Source organism: Leuciscus leuciscus, assembly GCF_965113295.1.
Source record: "Leuciscus leuciscus genome assembly, chromosome: 18".
Taxonomy (NCBI): Eukaryota; Metazoa; Chordata; class Actinopteri; order Cypriniformes; family Leuciscidae; genus Leuciscus; species Leuciscus leuciscus.
Window position 1 is genome coordinate 17,146,161 of NC_138742.1, and position 19,528 is coordinate 17,165,688.

The window sequence follows — 19,528 nt, forward strand, 5'->3', positions numbered from 1 at the left end:
AGGTATAAAAAAAAAAAAAAAAAGACACAAGGTACAAGACTCTTCCACAAAGGTTCATGGGATTGAACACAATCAAATAAGAAAAATAACGGTACAATATACAAATATTAAATTCTAATCAGGCATCATTAAAATACTCAAATTTATTCCTGTGTTGGTTAAGCTGAATTTTCAGCAGCCGGACTCTAGTCTTCAGTGTCACATGATCCTTCAGAAACCATTCTAAAATGCTGATTTGGTTCTCAAGAAACATTTATATCAATGTAGAAAAATAAGTTGCTGCATTATACTTTTGTGGAAAGTGATTTTTCCCCCCCAGGATTCTTTGATGAATATGAATATTTGGTCAATATAAATGATACATTTTGCAATAAAAAAATGCAGTGGTATACACACTCAAATTCATGGGGCTTTCATTCCAACTAAGGCAAGTGTGCGCTTGTGTGAATGTAAAAGATGGCGAGACGGACAGAAGAGATACATATGGCAGCAACTTATTCCCACCCCTTTTTACCCCAGCTAATCTCTTTTATTCTGTCTTTACCACAGAAATGTTTACACAAGCTGAGGAGAGCTCAGTCAGCTGTGCCTTAATCACAGTGTGTGTGTGTGTGTGTGTGTGTGTGTGTGTGTGTGTGTGTGTGTGTAGGAGTGACCGTGTGCGCTCACAAACAAGGGTGGAGGCACCTGTCTTTGTACATCTTTAAGCCCGTTTAAGCAGGAGGCTCATTCAGAATATCAATATGATTGAGGGGGAAAAGGAAAAGGTTGAGTGAAAAGCGTGTCAATTAAGGGTTTAATTTGGACTGAGTGAAGGGTGGAAACATCTCTGTGACAGTGTGAAGGTCTGTGGGTGTGTGTGCATCAAGATACAAGCGCACACACGGCACAAAAAAAAATATATATATCGCTCAAAGAGGGCGGAGAGATCGATTGCAGCATGCAGGTTTTCTCTGCGGTGCTAACTGGATTCCCAAGTCATTAGATAAAGTACACGGGGTGACGTTGTTCAACCCTTAAGACTAGAGGAGAACCATATTAATGAGGTTGTTTTGCCAGAAGCGAGGCAATTTCCTCACCTCGCGGCGGAAGAGGGTTGCTGAGAGAGAGGCTCACGTGACGCTGCAAGAAACAGAAGCTCTCGAACACACGATAGCAAAAATACGGCTAAAGCAGCGTGTGAGACGGCCGCAGAAACCGGTCCTCCAGAGAGCCATGATTGTTACGCATGTAATGAATTCACTTTATTATGTAGAACCACTTAGTAAATCCGCTAATGCTGGAACCTTTCCGATATCCTCATTTACCATTGTGGCCCGCTATCCCTATTCTGCCCTGCTCAATACAAGTGAATGAATCAACCCAGTGTTAAAAGCTAAGAAAGGGAGAAAATGCATAAGAAGGGACATCTAAGAGGGGGGTGAGGGGGTCAGGGCAATTGACCTTAAGGCTTTTCTAACATTTCAGTGGACAGATGCTCACATCCCAATTAAGAGGAGAGGGGTGACAGCAGGTGTTCAGAGGTGAGCATCTGAGCTGTAGCTGCACATCCATTACAGTTGTTTCAACTGAACTGAACATTGCCACAGCCATGAAACACTCATATTCCACACGTTAACAAAAACTAAACAAATGGTGCATTTACAAACATTTAGGAGCATTTAGAACTAAACTTTAATACATTTAATTTAAATTTTAATAAACACTAGTAAAAACTAAAAGCACATCAAGTAGTGTACTTAAGTCACAATAACGCTCACACACACTCCCACACACACTGTAATTGTTAAAATAGCAGATGCCTTTTTTATTACTAGCTTTTGTGTTTGCCTCCCTTCGCCATTTTACGCTAGCGAGGCAAGCGCGTATGTGACAAATGACTTCAGAGAAACGGCTATAATCAATTATGGTCTGTGGGTGGTCTGCATCGATGCAGAATGATCCACGTCTACAATGCAATGTATTGTAGAAACAATTATAAAATGCAGTCACTCCAACTAGCCACTTTGGCGGGTTCAATTTTATATATACATTTTTCAATTGTAGTCTTTTAAAAAGGCATCTGAAATAATAAACTAAGTGCAATGCGGTTTTGTCAAAAATTCAGATTTTCGATACATATTTATGCTGGAATATCTGAAACGCTTCCAATACTCATGTTCCACCAAATAGATACACGATACCAGCTGCGTTTCCCCACTCTCTCATGGGCTGTGTCCGAAATCGCATACTCTCGAGTAGGTACTTATATTGAATAATTAATTACTCCATGACTGCTAAAAAAGTACATTCTATATACTAGTATCACTGTGTGTAGTAAGACTGTTATCCAGACGTACTATATACGCCATGTTGTCATTATCAAGTGACCTACCAGCGTCAGTTGTCGCTTCACTGCCATTCACTAATCTCCTCCCATGGCCTCATGGGATTGTAAAGTGTCCATCCATAGTATGCACACTTCAGAATGTCGCTGGAAATAGTAGGTCATCCGGGTACTTAATTTTTGGGTGAACTAACTCTTTAAGGGGATTTCCCATGATAGTACTCGTCAATGCATTTGAAAGTTGTGTCTTGTTTACAACCTTGTTTCAGTCCCTCCTTTTCAATATAAAAGTCTTTGCTACCGACTCACTCATAGAGACAGTCTTTGCTGCCATCTAATGGTGTAATAATGTAGCTAACTTTCACTGAAGTCGACATCACAATCACTAACGGACCCTTTCTCAATACCAAATATGGTTATTTATATAAAAAAATATTTATCGAAAAATTATATTTAAATAAGCCATTATAAAAATAGAACAACTTTGTACAATAGGAAATAAATAAGCAAACACTTCAGTCAGAAGTACAAAAGCAGAGCTAGTAATAGTTCAGTTAAATAAAAATATAAAGTTATGAAACTTAACTTTGCCCTTAGCCAAATCGATTTGCTCAGAAACAAGTAACAGATTAACAAGACAAAAGATTGCAAGCTTGATATACTCAAAATTAATTTGATATACTCAACACTATTTAAATATAAGTTGCATATTTGAGGTCTAAATGGCCTAAAAAAATTAAAACTACATTCCGTGACAATATCTATCTATCCATCCATCCATCTATTAATAATATTAATTAATAAGACATCACAAACTAGTTGACCTCACTAATCGACTACTCAACAATATGACTCGTTTATCATCACAACCTAATTACATGACAAACCAGTATCCAATCAACTTCACAGGCAACAACATGGATGAGGATCGACTAATAAGATGGATTAAGGTGGTAAAAGCTAGAAAGGAGGGCCAGTGAAGTCTTGTAACATTTCCAGCCATCAGACAAAGACCCCTAGATCTGCACTTAATCAAGGTGAAGATAATCACGAAACATACTATATGTTATTCTTGGCAAGAGCAAGATTCTGCTGCCCTCAGCACTCTTCCGAGCAATCCGATTACAGGCTGCTTGGATGCCCGAGCTCTGGCACACTGTCCCCTACCTACCCTCCCTTCCTCTGCACATCATTCTAACTCATCCAGCCAGCCCTGAACCCCCCACTTCAGCTCCTGCGGCTGTCATAAGCCATTCTGCCCCGTGTCCACCCCCTCCCATCAGCACCTTAGCTGTTCAGTACCATTAACAAAGCCTCATGGGTCTTCCTCCACACACTCTACAAGGGGGGGGTGGCGGGTAAAGCCGAAGGACCTCTTGGCTAATTGTGTCCTGCTGTGGGGAAATAGCCATTAGAAAAGCCATAATGTGCTTATTTACTTGTGACATAACGTTATCTCAACATAGTGACCATCAAATGAGGCACCCATAGCAAAAAAAAAAAAACCTGCAGCTGTCTGCAGTTGCTAGGGGAAATAAATCATGGAAATATTGGCCTAATAAAGCAGACTAAATCTAAGGTGGTTTTGCACTCTGATCAATGTGTCCTTTGAAGATTCAATCTTTTTAAGAAGCTGATTAATAATCTATATAAAAAGCATCAGCAAAGAGCGGATCAAGTAGCGAGAACTACGATCTGGAAAAGGAGTGTCTCTTTCCCTTTCTCTCGCTTTTTTTTTAATTGATCAATTAACGGCATGTAAAACCAAGCTGGCGCTACAACGTAAACATGTGTGAGCTAGACAGGGCTTTGTAGAGAATATCTGGTGCTCCGCTTCACACAAGCTAATTAAACTTGTAAATCTCAGTGTGTTGCAGGCTGATTTTCTTATAGAGTAAAAAAAACAGCATTAAAAGTAGAAAAAAGCCAACTGTCAGCACAATTCATTTCCAAAAAAACCCCCATAAGCCTGGTTAACCAAGTGTAAAGGAAAATCTAAACGTATGAAACTTAATTTTCAACAATGTAGCAGAATTGCTCCTGGACATCAACAGCAACTGGCCATCTCATTGCAAAACCATACTGAAATTAATCAAAGCAAATTACCAACATCAAACGCCCATGTTTGATATTGTTTCTGATGTATAGAAAAAGATAACAAATGAAACACAATGGCAACACAGTTACATAAGGGCGAGTGGAGAGTGAGCCTTGATCTGAAAAGCCGAGTCAACTCACCAGCTTGAAGTCCTGAATGCTACAGATGAAGTAGGGCGTGTTCGGCCGTCGGCTCTCTATGTACACACAATCTGTGAGGATGACAAAAAAAATAAAAAATTTAAACAAAAGAAGAGTGTTACCAACATCATCTAGACTGTCAGATAAGATCTCAATTATTTGAATTTCTCAAACCTGCACAAAATCTGTTTCCCTTTGTAAAACACAACTGGAATGCGAGTAATAGGATTAAATAGCTTTTGGATGCAGGACTGTCCGCCCTTTCCAGAACAAACATCAAGGGGAGTCTGAGAAAGAAGGTCAGTATTGTTCCAACAATTATGTGATGGCAGGGGTTTTTGTAGAGAAGAAAACCCCAAAACCCAACACAAGAGACAATGTGAAGCTGATACGATGCAAAACGTATCCTAAATTACACAAAAATGATGTAACTTTCTCCTCTGAAGTGAAGCTGAGCAGAGGGCCTCTGTGTTTAAATTAAATGTGACTGGCGGTATGGCCAGGTCATGAACCTTCGTCTCCTTAACAAAAACATTCACACTGCACAGCCCCAACAAGAGAAAGCAGCTTTAGCTAAGGAGACACACATACACGCACACATACTTCCTTCCTCTGCGGTCAATCTGCCAAACATTTGTAGAGTGCGGGGGATGAAAAGATCACCCTCTTGTTCCACCCGCTTCTCCGCAGAGAGACAATCTGAGGCGCTCTTGAAATGGAAAATACTTCAGCGCTGTGCTGTACCGACATCAAAATTACTGTGAGGTTTTTCTTTGGGGGGGGGTGTCTGTTTAAAAGAAAGGGAGTGTTCAAGCTGTTTGCTAGATAAGAATCTTATTTACCCCTCCAGTTTGAAGACAAGCATTCTTTGATAGTTCAAATGTGTTGAAAACGCAAAGACTGCTGTGCTCGGATGCTTGGATCACCCTCTGTCAGACTCTGAGGTGCCAGCCGCTGCTCCATTCAAAACATTCATTACATTACAATACTATTTCACTATACAAATCCATTTTACACTGGCATCCAAGCCGGTATTTACGTTACCTACACCTGCACCGTTCAGCTTGAGATGAGGTGATGGGGTTGCTGTGGTTTCAAGTCAACATGAAATCAAAACGGACCATTTTTACTTTAACCCTAAAAAGGGCAAGACCATAAAGAGACATCAGAAAATACTTCAGTGCTATTTTCTATTTCTGTTCTATTTCTATTTTCTTATTAGGACACAAATAATACAATTTCATGATTTTTTTTCTTTAAAACATGACTTGTTTTAATTTTTATATCCCCCAGGATACATCACCCCTTTGGGCGTAAAATTAATAGAAAAAATAATGCTTGTTTGGCATTTTTAAAAAATGTATTATTTTAACTTAAAGTAAACATTATTTAACATAACTTTACAAAGAATAAGTATAATGCCCATTTATGAATATACTATTAGCCAACTACATAATATTTAATATGCAAATGTATAGGGCCTATAAATGATCAACAACCAAAACTTTGCTGAAAAACGTTGTACACAATCTAGTTCATGCCTTCATTCCTCTTATTGATAGTACATACTTTGTTTTTATCAAGTAAAGTCTTTTTTGCTGTGAAATCTTTAATGGTTTTTATAAAGTAAATGTAAGCAACTTGGGTTTACTTGAATATTCATGCATCATTGTTTTTAATGTTAAAAATAAAAGATAATTTTTACAGTTTTTCATGTTAATGTAAATGTTAAACAGGCTATGGGGGAACATTTATTTGTCCATTTCTCAATTATCATTGAATTGCATATATGAGCCATAAAAGCCTGATGTACAAAATATGATACTCGACAAAAACACACACACACGAGCTGGCAAAATGAGTCGGAATGCGCACGGGCTAATTACGAGCTACAGGCAAAAAAAGTGAAAAAACAAAAGTACATTTTGGTTGAATTTCAGGTTTTCACAAAAATGAGTTCAATAAGACCTCGTCTAGTGATCCCATTGCTCCAAATAGCAATTAAACATCTAAAAGTATCTTTTTTTGTACGTTTTCTGAGAGTACCACCTTTCTTTTGTCCATGAAAAATGCTGTTTTTCTCAGCCAGCTTCTCACCGACTGGTGCTTCCCCTGGAAAGCGCAGCATTCCAACTTTGTGAATATTCATAGCGAATTCTCGATGGCATGAGTCTGAACCAATGAAATGTGATTTTCAAACTCATGCTGATGTAAACGAAACGATCTCACACTGACAATCTGAAGTGTGAGCAAAGACGGCTCAGACAGCGTGCAATCCCTACTTACACACAGAATTACAGTATTTAAAAATATCTGTCTTGGTAAGTATTCATGCAAACATTATCTGTTATGTCTTAGAATGTTTGGTAAACTGTTGTGGAAAAAAATCTGATGTGTAATATTATATTGCATCCGTGCGGTACAGTAGGTTAATATATAGGCTGTTTTGTTAATGTTAATCAAACAATTCTGGTATCATGCGATAAAGTTGAATAGGTTTCCTATAGATATTTGGGTTTGACTTGGTGTGTGCCAAATTTGGTGTTATTACCAGGGATATTAAGGTATGGTTGCTAGGTGGTTGACTTAAAAAATGGACTTTGCTGAAAATTGACCTGACTGACTCAATCGCCATCAAACAGGTGAAGCTCAGGCATTTTTTTTGCCTGATTCCAACAAATCAAACATCATTTTGAATGTTGTTTATTAGAGAATGTGAAAATAATATGTGTTAATAATTTGTAAAAAATGTGTTCATTGTGACTCGTTGTGCCAGCACGGGTCACATACACACACACACACACACACACACACACACACACTATATTTGTTTTGTATAAGTAGCCAGAGCCCATAGCTTCATTGGAGGGGGGGGGGCTCAAAGCCCCAGGTGGAGAAACTACTGCCTGACACGGTCCCTTCCTTCTGCCATAAAAAGTGTTGACAAATTGCCTGAAAAAAATCCATGTATTGTTGATCTAAAACTGATTTCAATATAGCTAACTAAATGACTATTAAGGACTAAATGACTGAATGTAATTTTTTATTTAAGAGTATTAAGTATTGAACTGATTTTCTAAAATCCTGGGGATAGAAAACATCTACATACAGATGTAAAAAAATAAAAATAAAAAAATGCATAAAAATGTCAACATAAATGTAATAAGCTAACACTTAAAAACAACTTTTTCAACAAGCAAGTCCCCTCCAAATATTGTAAATATGTGAAATATCAACTTTTATCTGAATGCGAGTAGATTTCCCACTACAGGTGGTCATGTTGTTTTTAAATGCTGCCCGTGAGCTAAACAAAGAATGTATGAACAAAGTCACCAGATCTAAATATTCACAACAAACACCCTTTCAACATGAAACCAAGAAATGAGACCTACACTTTCACTGCCTCTTCCCACAGCCTCTCAAATGTTTGTATCCCCCAGGATACAAAACCCTTTTTAAGGTTCATAGACATTCCTAATGCCAGATTTGTCCAGTCACATTATTCTAATAACAAAGTCTTAAATCAAAATGTAATAACTTGCTCTACCTCTGAAATGACTTTAGTTTTCTGATGACATCACCTAGGCCATCCGGTCTATTAGATAATGTTAAACAACAGCCAACTAGCTATTTTGCATTCAAGCCCAGCTAAATTTGTGTTGGGACCTGTCACGATTCACAATCCAATCAACTTCTAGGTCTTACCATTACATTTTTTCTCATTGAATATACTGTTTCAGTCAAAAGTCACTGTACAAAACTAAAACAGTTCACGAATGTCATTTCATGTTGACTTTTTAACATTTATATACTGCTAAAATAGAAATATACATTCATTTTAAAGTCACAGAATATTCATGGCTAAAGTCAATAAAGAGTTAGCTAATAGCAAGCAGGATGTTAAAAAGTGGCTTATCAGAAAGCTGAATTAAAAAATCATTACAGATTCCTGAACCCATGATTCATTCACACTTCCTGGCTCATAAACAGGCCATGGCGTGTGTTAAAAACACAAGTTGTGCATTAACAAGCAAGTGCGACTCCACCATCTTGTCTCCAGTTTCCTAAAGTCATAAGCAACACTCGTGTGTGTTGTTGAAGGGGTTGAGCCTCACAGTTACCCGGCAGCCATATCTGAACACACAGCTTCTGGAGCGTGGCACAAACACACTCTCACACCATAGCGAGGATAGCAGCCTCTGTGTGTGTGTGTGTGTGTGTGTGTGTGTGTGTGTGTGTGTGTGTGTGTGTGTGTGTGTGTGTCATTGCTCTAAGCACAGATCTGGAGATGCTAGAAGTCTTTGTGTCTCCGTAGTGCTAAAACTGCAAGGAGATAAATGTTTATCTGAACACTTCAGTATTCCAGGGATGAATCCACGTAGCATGGGCTGAGGAGGCTAAAAGCTACTTCTAACAAAAGGAGAGCAATTCTGTTCCAGCCTTCTTAGTGCACATCTTTTATTTATTTGTTTTGCCTGGTGCTGTTATTGATCTTGTTGCGTTTATCTGTTCAATGCAGCAGGCGGAATAAAGATATTTAATAGTCTGAGCACATTGTAAACCATTTGTTGGGAGTGTGTGTGTGTGTGTTAAGAATGCAAGGGGGCCATTTTGAGTGGGTTGCATGTGTGACAGGAAAGGCTCGTTATCAGAGCTGGTCCGCACAGGGTATTCTAAGGCTTTATAGCGTTAGTGGGGTGGGCTGAGCTCTGTCCAACTGTTTCTACCTGCGCTCATCCTCTCATTTACAAGATAACGTAAGTGATATCTATCAGTACTGTGACTGACAGCCTTCCATGGAGGGGGAGGGGAGGCTGAAGAACAAAAGAGACAAATCTCAATGAAATGAGATGACATGTTTCAGAACATCCCGGGCGGCGTTGAGAGGGATTTACCTTTGAGAACTGCGGCTTATAGTCTCTTAACCCGGCTGGTAGATTCATTTAGAGGAAATGGATTCCCAACATTCTGACAAGGCAATAGATGTCTGTGCTGTGAGCCGTAAGGAAAATACTGAAGTATAAAGATCTGGTTTAAAATGCTTCCTAGGGTAAATGAAATTGTAAACATGACTTTAGCCTATTTCTAGGGATTAAAGCCACAAAAACATTTTTCACTATTTATGCATTTTTCAAAATAATTCAAGGGATAGTTCACCCAAAAATGAAAAGTCTGTCATCATTTACTCACCCTCAAGTTGTTTCAGACCTATATGAATTTCTTAAAATATTTTGAAGAATATGGGTAATCAAATAGTTGATGGGCCCCACTGACTTCCATAGTATGGAAGAAAAAAAAAATACTATGGAAGTCAATGAGGGTCCACCAACTGTTTGGTTACTGACATTCTTCAAAATATCTTCTTTTGTGTTCAACAGAAGAAATAAATTCATTCAGATTTGGAACAATTTGAGGGCGAGTAAATGACAATTTTCATTTTTGGGTGGAATATCACTTTAATTATATTTAATCATTTTTATTTAATTACTCCAATATTAAACAAAATTACTACAATTTTGATTATAACAATTATATCAAAAACAACATTTATCATTGTTCAGCTTATTTACAGAGTCGCTGTATTGGCCAATAGAAAGCTGCTTGGTTTGAAAGTGAGCTGTGCTTCATACATCTGTACCACTGACATTAAATAATGGACCTTTTATGCCCTCAACATTTAGCTAATGTGGACCCACATTAACATTATGACAAGTTTAAATCAAAGATGTTATTAATGCCACCATTTGCGGTCTCGAAATGTAACGAGAAATACGCTGGCCAAATAATAAAGCAATTGTGACATTGATATTTTAAAAAAAAGACAGAAAAATCATTGCTAAATCTGCAAAAAAAAACAGCAAAGAAAATGTATTTTTAAAAACAACCCAAAAGGTACTTTTCCCACCCATCTGTGAAACTCGTTTCCAAACAAAAGGTCCTCGGGAGATAAACTGTATTTAATATTTTACAATAATGACACTCCTCCCTGGCCGTGAAGAGATGCGAGGCTGTAATTTGCTTTGTACTTTGAGAGCGGACCTTTAAGACTCCAATCTGTTCAGCTGCGTTCCAGCCATTTTGTGTTTTTAGAGAAGCCCCTCTCCATCAGAGAGTGAGCAGGCAGAGAATAAAGGGAAAGAGACCAAAAGAAAAAGAGAGAGAGGAGGGTCTGGGGGAGGGGTGTATAGGATTTGAGGGGATATGTGCAGTTCTAGAGGCTTTGTGGACTCCCAAATGCCTCCCACAGGCCACAGGTCCCAGCTCTCTCTCTCTGTCTCTCACACAGACTCTTTACCTGACTCTCTCACTCTCTCTCTTAGTGGCCTGAAGAGAACAGAAGGGTGGGGGCTTTGCAAACAGCACAGATCCATTATCGACCACTCCACTGAAGCAGCCTAGCCTCATCCTAAGATTGAGATTTATTGAGCTGAAGAAATAGTCCATCACACGCCGAGATGCGTTCACACACACGCGCACCCGTACTTAAAGAAACTGACAAAACACCCTAGCGGATGTTAGAAGTTGATCTGTTTGCAGCTATTATTTCTTAATGTATTGTCATCTGTCACTTAGCAACATGAATATTCATGCAGAAAGGGAAGAGGGGTAGCACTCATCCAATCGTCCTCCTTTTCCGCCGAGGCTTATTGTTCACTCAGCCATTCTTCTAAACCGGTAAAGCGTGGCTAATTTAAAACACACCTTTACCGATGAAAGAAACCTGCCCTGCTTTCCGTGTCAATCCAGTTGCTGTTTTAATCCACTCCACCTCCAAGGAGAAAGGTTGAGACACAAAAAGGCTAAAGTAAAATATTAATATTTCACAAGCGCTCAGCTGTTTCCTTCAAAAGAGTGCCGGTGTTACCTTCGATAATACCTTCTGCTAGGTGACGTCTTGGCTCATTGTTAAATGCAGACACTCGCTGTGGTCATGCTTATCTTGAAATTAAAGTAGCCAGAGCAATGCAATAATGAAATGGTAGGGGGTTTGGACAAGGTATTGACTTCACACTCCACGCGTCACATTCACACCCCTCTTCCTTCATGACCGACAAGCGGCGAAGTGTCGACCTACGCCACTCGTGTCACATCGTACTGGGAAGTACTTCAGTGCAGGTGCTTCAGCTGGCACCAATGCCCCGTGTCAGGAGGAACAGGCCGGTCTTAACCCTGCTCATCCAATTTACACTGCTGCTCGTTTCCTTCGCCTTGAGATCTGCAGCTTCAAACATACACACACAAACTTGTTCTGCTCTTCTACCATATCCACCATTTCAAGTTTGTAAATTTTTGCCCCATCTCATAGCAGGAGATTAATACTTTCAGCCTGAATTATCAAACCTTATGCAGCTTTGCCCTCAGAGTAGCAGGCAGGAAAAAGCTGACTCCCTCTGGGCCGGGAACAGAAGCCGTTTGACAAGTGTGGTACACTTAGTCTGTAGCAGCTTTCTAATTTGTAATTGGCAGGTGGTTCAATTTCACAAAAGCCTCTACAGTCTCCCTGTCATACAATGCTACATGGGGGGAAATTTCAGAATAGATCTGGCTCTTTCATTTTCAGCTATCGGCTTGGTAGGAATTTCTCTGCGCACTGTTTGAAATGTTGTAAAGGAAGAATTTCAGTGACACTTAAGCCTTTTATTTTGGGAAGAATAAAACTTGACACATGGGGTTTAAAACCAAGAAACAAACAAAAGCGGCTAACAATATATGATTGTCTGTACATCTTAACGTAGATGCATTGTGTTCAACACTTGCTATTATGCGGAGTAAACCAATCATAAAAGAGTTACAAACTAATATCATTAAAATTAAACAAACTAATATCAATCGTTTTAATCGCTACAAGTGAATTTAGTATGATAAATGGAGACATTTTGGAGATCTGCTAAAGATTACAACAGTAAAGAGTACAGTACTAAATTACTGTTTTTAAAGATTAACTTTAAGTGAGCATTAGATAGCAACTATTGGTACATCCAAATGTCTTCTATTTTTACTTTTAGATTAATAAAAAAAAAAAATCTAAATAAAACAGAAATAAATCACTAAGATAAACAATGTGGTAAAGATGAATCATGCATCCATAGTCAGAGGTTCACTAACTGAATTATGACCTTTCTGGCACAAAAATCCTTAAAATGAGTGACTCTCCGGAGGAAAATAAATGCTACATGAGTATAAAATGTGGCCCTTTTAATTTCACCCATTTGATTTGATTTGATTTAAACAGCAACGCTTCTGTTCTACCCTTCAAGACAAGGATACGAGGGTCTCCTTGTCGCCTGCTCTGCCTCTGTCTGCTTTTCATCCCCCATCTCTCTTTCTGTCTGTCTAAATCTTGAGACAGCTGGAAGCAGAGTGGAAGACATGCATGGAAAAGTTGTCTCTCTACATGGGGTGATACTGTTGCTGTCTCCTCAGAAGAGCAACAGGGAGATGAAGACTGCTGCTTGATGACTCACTCAGGTGGTCAAATGCTGTTAGTCTCACCTCGCTGAATAAAACATGACTCTAAGCCAAGAGAGAGCCTGGTTTCTCCCCCTGACAACAAACGGAGAAGTTTGTTTCAGCAATGGCCCGAATGCTCTTTGCGAAGGTGGTGCATGTCCATTTTCACCCCACCAAGTCTATTGAGTTCATTTTTGACTCTGTTCCAGGGAAAGATTGGAAGCTTTGTTCGCCTGTTAGTGTTTCTATAATCTCTCTACTGGATCCACTGACAAACATGAAACTTACACCGAGCTGCTAATCAGGCAAAATTGCGAGCAGACAAATAACCAGTCTTGAAATGACATTAGCGAGCTGACAAGGAGCCACTCAGCTCTGTATAGAGGTGAGGACGATGTGCTCAAGCTCCCGGTGGAGATTTCAGCCTTATGGAAAAGACTGCAGGCTTTGGGTGGCTCCATAATTAGGTGACAGCTGTCCAGACACCCACAGGCAGCCAGAAGAGAGAGAAAGAGAGGCCATCTTCAGGGACGTACTCATCCCTACTCAGTCTTTTGTAAATTCAACATCTAGACCTCCACCTCAATCATAACCCCAACAATAAGCTCTGTTCCAAAACCTAGTAAGCTGTCTTGCCGTCTACTGTCTTCGATCCAATATTTATTAGAACATGCCAAATTTCCTAAAAAAATTTAATAAAATAAAATCACTCAACTAATGCTGTAAACTATACAGAGAACCACAGTTGGTACATCATTTTAATATTAAATGTTCAAATTAATTGTTTAATTATTAGTAGGCTACATATAAGGACGTTTTTATAATAACGTTATAATAAATTGAATGACAATGTTTCATCTAGTTTTTTTTTTATATAAACATTTAAATGGTGGCTGTCATAAAATGGATTTATTCAAACATACATTTAACGGTAAAGTAAAAATACAATGAATATGCAATAGCCTAAGTGCATATATTTAGCAAAAAAATCTCATCTCGAAGTAACTAGCTGACTAACGAGTTTTCGGACATTGAATGGCTTTTCTGAGGTAAATGTGACATTATTTACAAGCTGTTTTATTGACTCCTTCCTACAGTTGAAACACTGAGCAATTACACGTGACATGATACAGACTGGTTGTAGTATCTTTCAACATACCTTCATGTTTATTTCGTGTTGTAACTAGTAAAGCGGAAGATATGATCGGTTCACAAGCACTCTGCTTGAACTGAGGCGCAACAACAAACTGTCAGGCCACAGAGCACCAAACAAGATTACGACAGCTCGAGAGACGTCTAAGGTCTCACTCCGGTCTATGAGAAAGTAGCCCATTTTGGATTCTTGTGAGGTTTGTGCTTGCAATTTCACCCCGAACCCCTCCCCTGCCACTTTGATTTACAAAAATGACATTTATTCAAAACGGAGTATTCTGCTGAAAAGCAACTGGTTTGCAGGTATAAAACACTCTCTAGGTAGGCAGCCCACTAGGTTTTGGATGAGAGTTATAATGAGCACAATAAAGCCCACCCCAACCCTCAGCCGAGCCCACTGTGGATATTCACCTCTCTTTATTGTCAGCATTCTCATCACACGGGTGGGAGTGGTACTCATCCAGCCAATCCCGCTTGATGAGCTCTCCATTTTAAAAGCCAAATGGCAGCCAGGGAGACAAATTGCCGTCACAGTACAAGGACATTGGTGTGACTGCAGGTTGTAAAGACGGACTGCAGACAGCCACGGCCAGCTCGCAGAGGCCTGAGTATTGATCTCATGTGTGTATAATCTCCCGGCTGGATCCATAAGCTGCCTCTGTGTAGCGAATATCCGCAAAGCTACAGGGAGCCTGGACACGAGAACGCCACTCAAAGGCCTGATCGATTCAGATGCTTTACTCTTCCTTCCATCCGAGTGGCCCTGTCTGCAATACAAATGCCTCTCCATCTCTCTCTCCCCATCTGTATCACACTCCACACTCACTCCTTTTCTCCTTCGTTCCTTCCTTCCTCACTCAAGCACAATCCATCTCTCCAACGACGAAACTACGTGCCTTATTTGCTTTTTTGCAGACATCCTAATAAATGCACACTAAGCTTGCTATAAAAACGTTAGTGGACAAAATGTATGAGGGAGATCTTCGTGTTGGCTTTCAATATTACTTCCTCTTATCTAGTGTCATACGTACACGCGGCCGACTCTCTCGAGCCACAAAAGCAATTATTGTCTTGTTTCAGTTCTCTCCCTTGATTACACTCTCTCTTTTTCCGTCGGCTTCTCGCCGTTTTTAATACCCACTCCAAGGGTGGCCAGTTTTACATATTGTGTGTCACTAGACAAATATAAAAGGATTTAACATTTAGTAGGGTTTAATCCAGCACAGGCTTTGTGTCTACTTAAGCTGCTCGAATCAAATCTGATTGCAATAAGGCTGCAGAAACTGACCGCAAACCGAAGGCATGCACATACAGCAAGGCCTGCACAATTATCGAAATAAACCGCAAAATGTTTACATATTAAATATATGTGTTGTGTGCCTTTTATAGGCAAGCAGCTCATGAACTAGTTTCAGAGCAGTGCGGTTCACAAATTTTTATTTTACAGTGAAATATTACAATAGTAATATTTGATATTTTTTATATTTATATTTAAAGATGTTATTTTTATTTTACATTAATAATAATAAATAGTTGTAAATATCAATATATTTTATATTCACAAATTTGTCCAAACTCCTACAAACAAGCACAAAAACATAATTTGAAAAAATTGTATGGAGAATTATTTTGTGATAAATAATTTAAAAAAAAATGCAGTTATCCAAAACACAATGATGTCACTAAAGCATTAACAGATCAGCTATAAGATGTCAAATGAAAGGTTCGCAGTATAAACAGAATAATGCAACAACTTAATCCTTGGATCCCTAAAACAACAAACAGCATCTATGGCAGTGCAATTAAAATCTTTTTTTTTTTTTTTAAATAGCTGCTAGTTTTATCTTCATAAACATGGTGACCATCCCATTCTATTCTCTACTGCAGCAGTGACAAAATCAACTAACATGCCTGAGATGTGAGTGATTCAATTCAATCTTATCTAAAACAGACTGGCGGTACTCTCCAAAACAGAGCAGGGAAGGGGTCTGCTGGGTTATTACTGACAGAGAGCTTCAGCAACTGTGTTTTCAAGGACCTTCAGCAGATAATGCCTCCAACCCGATTCCACTGGGGCAACAGCGCGAGGAAGAGGAGGAGGAGGGGGCAACCATCACACCATTCCTCACCTTCCCCCTCCGAGCAAACACATTTCTGCTCAGCAGAAGAGATGGAGTGGAGAGATGAGATTGGAAATTACACAAATGGCTATAATTTGAAGTCTTCGCATTAAATAACTAAGCATACTGCTTGACCTTTCAGTTGCTGCTAAATAAATGAAAGACACGGCGAGGATGATTTAGAACTATGGCAGCCGTGCTTTGCCCTCTGCCGGAGTGTTGACATTTCCCCCCAGTCTCATGTACAACCAATTTCTAAACAGCAGGTGAAAGAGAGGCCATGTTTACAGCGCAGGAAAAGGTTATTGCTCTGGTCTAGGCTCAATCTCAGCGCCTAATAAAGACCTAATGTGGACCATTTCGCTTTTTCTGCCACTCACTGAAAAATACAAATAAAAACAAGAACCTTGTGTGCTTTGGAAGGCTAAGTGTGAAAAATATGACCGTTTCAAATATCATCGCTGTGATTTCTTCTGCATTTTCATCAAGAAGCAGTGAATGTATTTAGTCAAGCACAGCAGCCAATGTAAATGCATTTTTTTCATCCAAGTAGTGGATGATGTGACATGTTTATGCTACGCTGAAGCACCATTTTCAGCAACACATACAAAATATTGCCAAATACATTTTGCTGTCTAAACAGCATGGTTATTTAATGACAAACACATCTTCAACTTGAGTACAACCAGAACTCACCGCCAGGTCTGTAAACAATGTCATCCTCCGTAATGAAGGAAGTAATCTCGCCGTTCTCCATTCGCTCATAGCGCGACTTCTTTTTCGGCAGCTTCTTTTTATTTTTCTTGCCGCCCTCCTCGGCGTTGGCGGCCCCAGGCGTCTCATTGTCGTCATCCTCACTGTGTTCGCTCTCAGCATAGTTCTTAGCACCGCCCTCCAGCGTGCAACTTCGCCGGGGCCGTGAGCTCTCGCACTCTCGCATTTTGTCCCGCTTCTCGCGGTCTCTGTCCCGGTCCCGGTCACGCTCGCGTTCCCTCTCCTTGTCCTTCTCTTTGTCGGCAGTCATGATTCGCCACGTGCCTTCTTCTGTCCTCTCACGGCTGGGCCTCCGTGAAAGGTAGACTGTGAGCCTGGGCTTCAGTCTTCTGAATTTACCAATCAAATCCAGGGAAAATTTGGCCACACCAACAACCCCAGTGTTTCAGAAGAGCTGTAAAAAAAGAAAAGAAAAAAAAAAGACATTGTTAGAGTAGTTAATGTGACACTTTTTTTGTTCTATTTATTAATTTATTAAAAAATGTATTTAAAAAAAGGCAATCAACACAATTACTTGAATACACCTCTTTGTAATGAATTTCGGGAATAAACTTCATAAAAAATGTATTTGAAGGGGCAAAAAAAATCAAATGCCACAGTTATACAACTATTCTGTTCTCATAGTGAAGTTAAAAGCCTCATTTGAAAAAAATATCATAGATAGGACCTGTGCAGACTCTGTCAGAGTCAGAGTCTCTTAAAATATCAGATAATTTGACCTTTTTATGACAAGGCAAGGTTAGATGTAAAATGTAATTTGGTGCATCTTGCTCAATATTCTTTTGAAAATAATGAAGATATGTATACTCATACATAAAAGCCATGTGGAAAAAATACCACTTTTTACTTGATGGTTACAACATTAAACGTGCTCTAAATGTGCTTTTCATGTTCCCCAACACACAGTGAGATATTTGTAAAACCAAGGGCCTGTTGATACTCATGCAATCGGTTTAATCAATCACAGCCGGCGAGCAGCGCTGTGACGTCGCACACCAAAAGGAACATCAATCGCCGTCTCTTCCACAGCAGCAGCGCATGTCCTCAGGAGAGCTCTGAGCAAAGCTATATCAAAAAAGCACAAACTTCAAGCTCCCTGCTCTATTCCCCAGCTCATTTCTGCCTGGCGATGAAAAGCGCCACTATGTTTCCCTGCACAGTGGCCTAAACAGGATTCCCCACTGCATTATCAAACAGGCTCAGCTGCACGTTTTACAGGATATTAGGCTTATATAGACGTTTGCACAACTAGCCAGCTAAGGCTATCGAGAATAGAATTTCTTACAAGTAATACATTAGACTGGAATAAGACCTAGTGCTCCCTCCAGGCCACAGTGTTTGTTGGTTGTTGGTTGTGCATGCTGGTCAGGCAACTACAGCCTGGCCAGAGGCGGCCCTACCTCAGCTAGCACAGCGATCACCCGTGGAAATCAGAACAGACAGGCATGGAGAAGAAACCTGGCAAGAGACTCAGACAGAAAACAGCTTTGGATCAAATCCTGTTTTTACAACGCTCGCTGCTACTTGCCTCTTTTAAGTCAACATTCATGAAAATAAAGATCAATCTTCCATTGGCCGAAAAGTGAGAAGTGAAAAACAAAACAAGGCCGCTAATATGAGAGCATGAAATGGCTGCGTAACAATGAAGTGCACTTGAAAGAGTCCACGCCGCTTTCCCCCTCTTCAGTTAAACGGGAAACTAAAGATTACAGCCTCTAGTGCAGCTAAACCTGACAACAGCGAGTGAATTTGGAAATGTGAGGAGCCTGCGGGAGGACAGCAGCAGGACAGAATTGGGCTGTTTGTCAGTGTGAGAGGTGTGTTTATAGAGCAGGTATAAAAATGAAGAGAAATGGCTTATGACAGGCACACTGGTGCAGTTGACAAGCAGCCCTGTCAGTGACAGCCTGTCATCTTGAGTAGACGGCAACTGACGGGGCAGCTGCTCCCCTCATCAACCTCAAACACTACAGACTGATTACAGAGCTGTGCCGCCACGTCACGGCCTGATTAATCACGCATGATGAGTTACCATGCTGACCGCCTGCCTGAACATACAAAAACACACACCTACATACATACATAAACCATAAAATCAACTAGACAGTGGGTTGCTAAAATGTCGTGTCAACTAAACGATCAGTGAAGAAGTCCTGCACAATTAGAAGTCCTGCACAATCAGGGTTCATCAGACATGTTTCTTAGGGGGCGTTTAAATAGGATACATTCTGGTGTTCAAATACAGCCAGCCAGAGCGCAAGATCATCAAAACACATCATATTTTTTCACCCAAAAAAAACAACTATTGCATTATGGGCGCTTAAATACAATGAGATGTACAATCTAGACAGTCAGTCAATCTCAAATTGTTGGATGAGAAAATATAATGTATACTAGCTTTCAAAAGTTATAAATAGCTGTACATAAAATTAGAACTGTAACTGATTAAAAATGTAAACAAAAGTAA

The 19,528-nt window shown here is 39.7% G+C and overlaps 1 protein-coding gene across 2 annotated transcripts in view; it reads right to left on the minus strand.

Moving 5' to 3' along the window:
• The window catches only part of rerea (arginine-glutamic acid dipeptide (RE) repeats a), a 108,585-nt gene that overhangs the window by 65,031 nt on the left and 24,026 nt on the right, over positions 1-19,528 (minus strand). For both annotated transcript variants that reach the window (XM_082144752.1, XM_082144751.1), the window contains exons 2-3: positions 16,984-17,455; positions 4,565-4,635 (exon numbers count right to left, since the gene is read on the minus strand). In XM_082144752.1, the coding sequence (XP_082000878.1) occupies positions 4,565-4,635; positions 16,984-17,311 (399 nt within the window). In that variant the 5' untranslated portion in view covers positions 17,312-17,455. The remainder of the gene's footprint in view (positions 1-4,564; positions 4,636-16,983; positions 17,456-19,528) is intronic.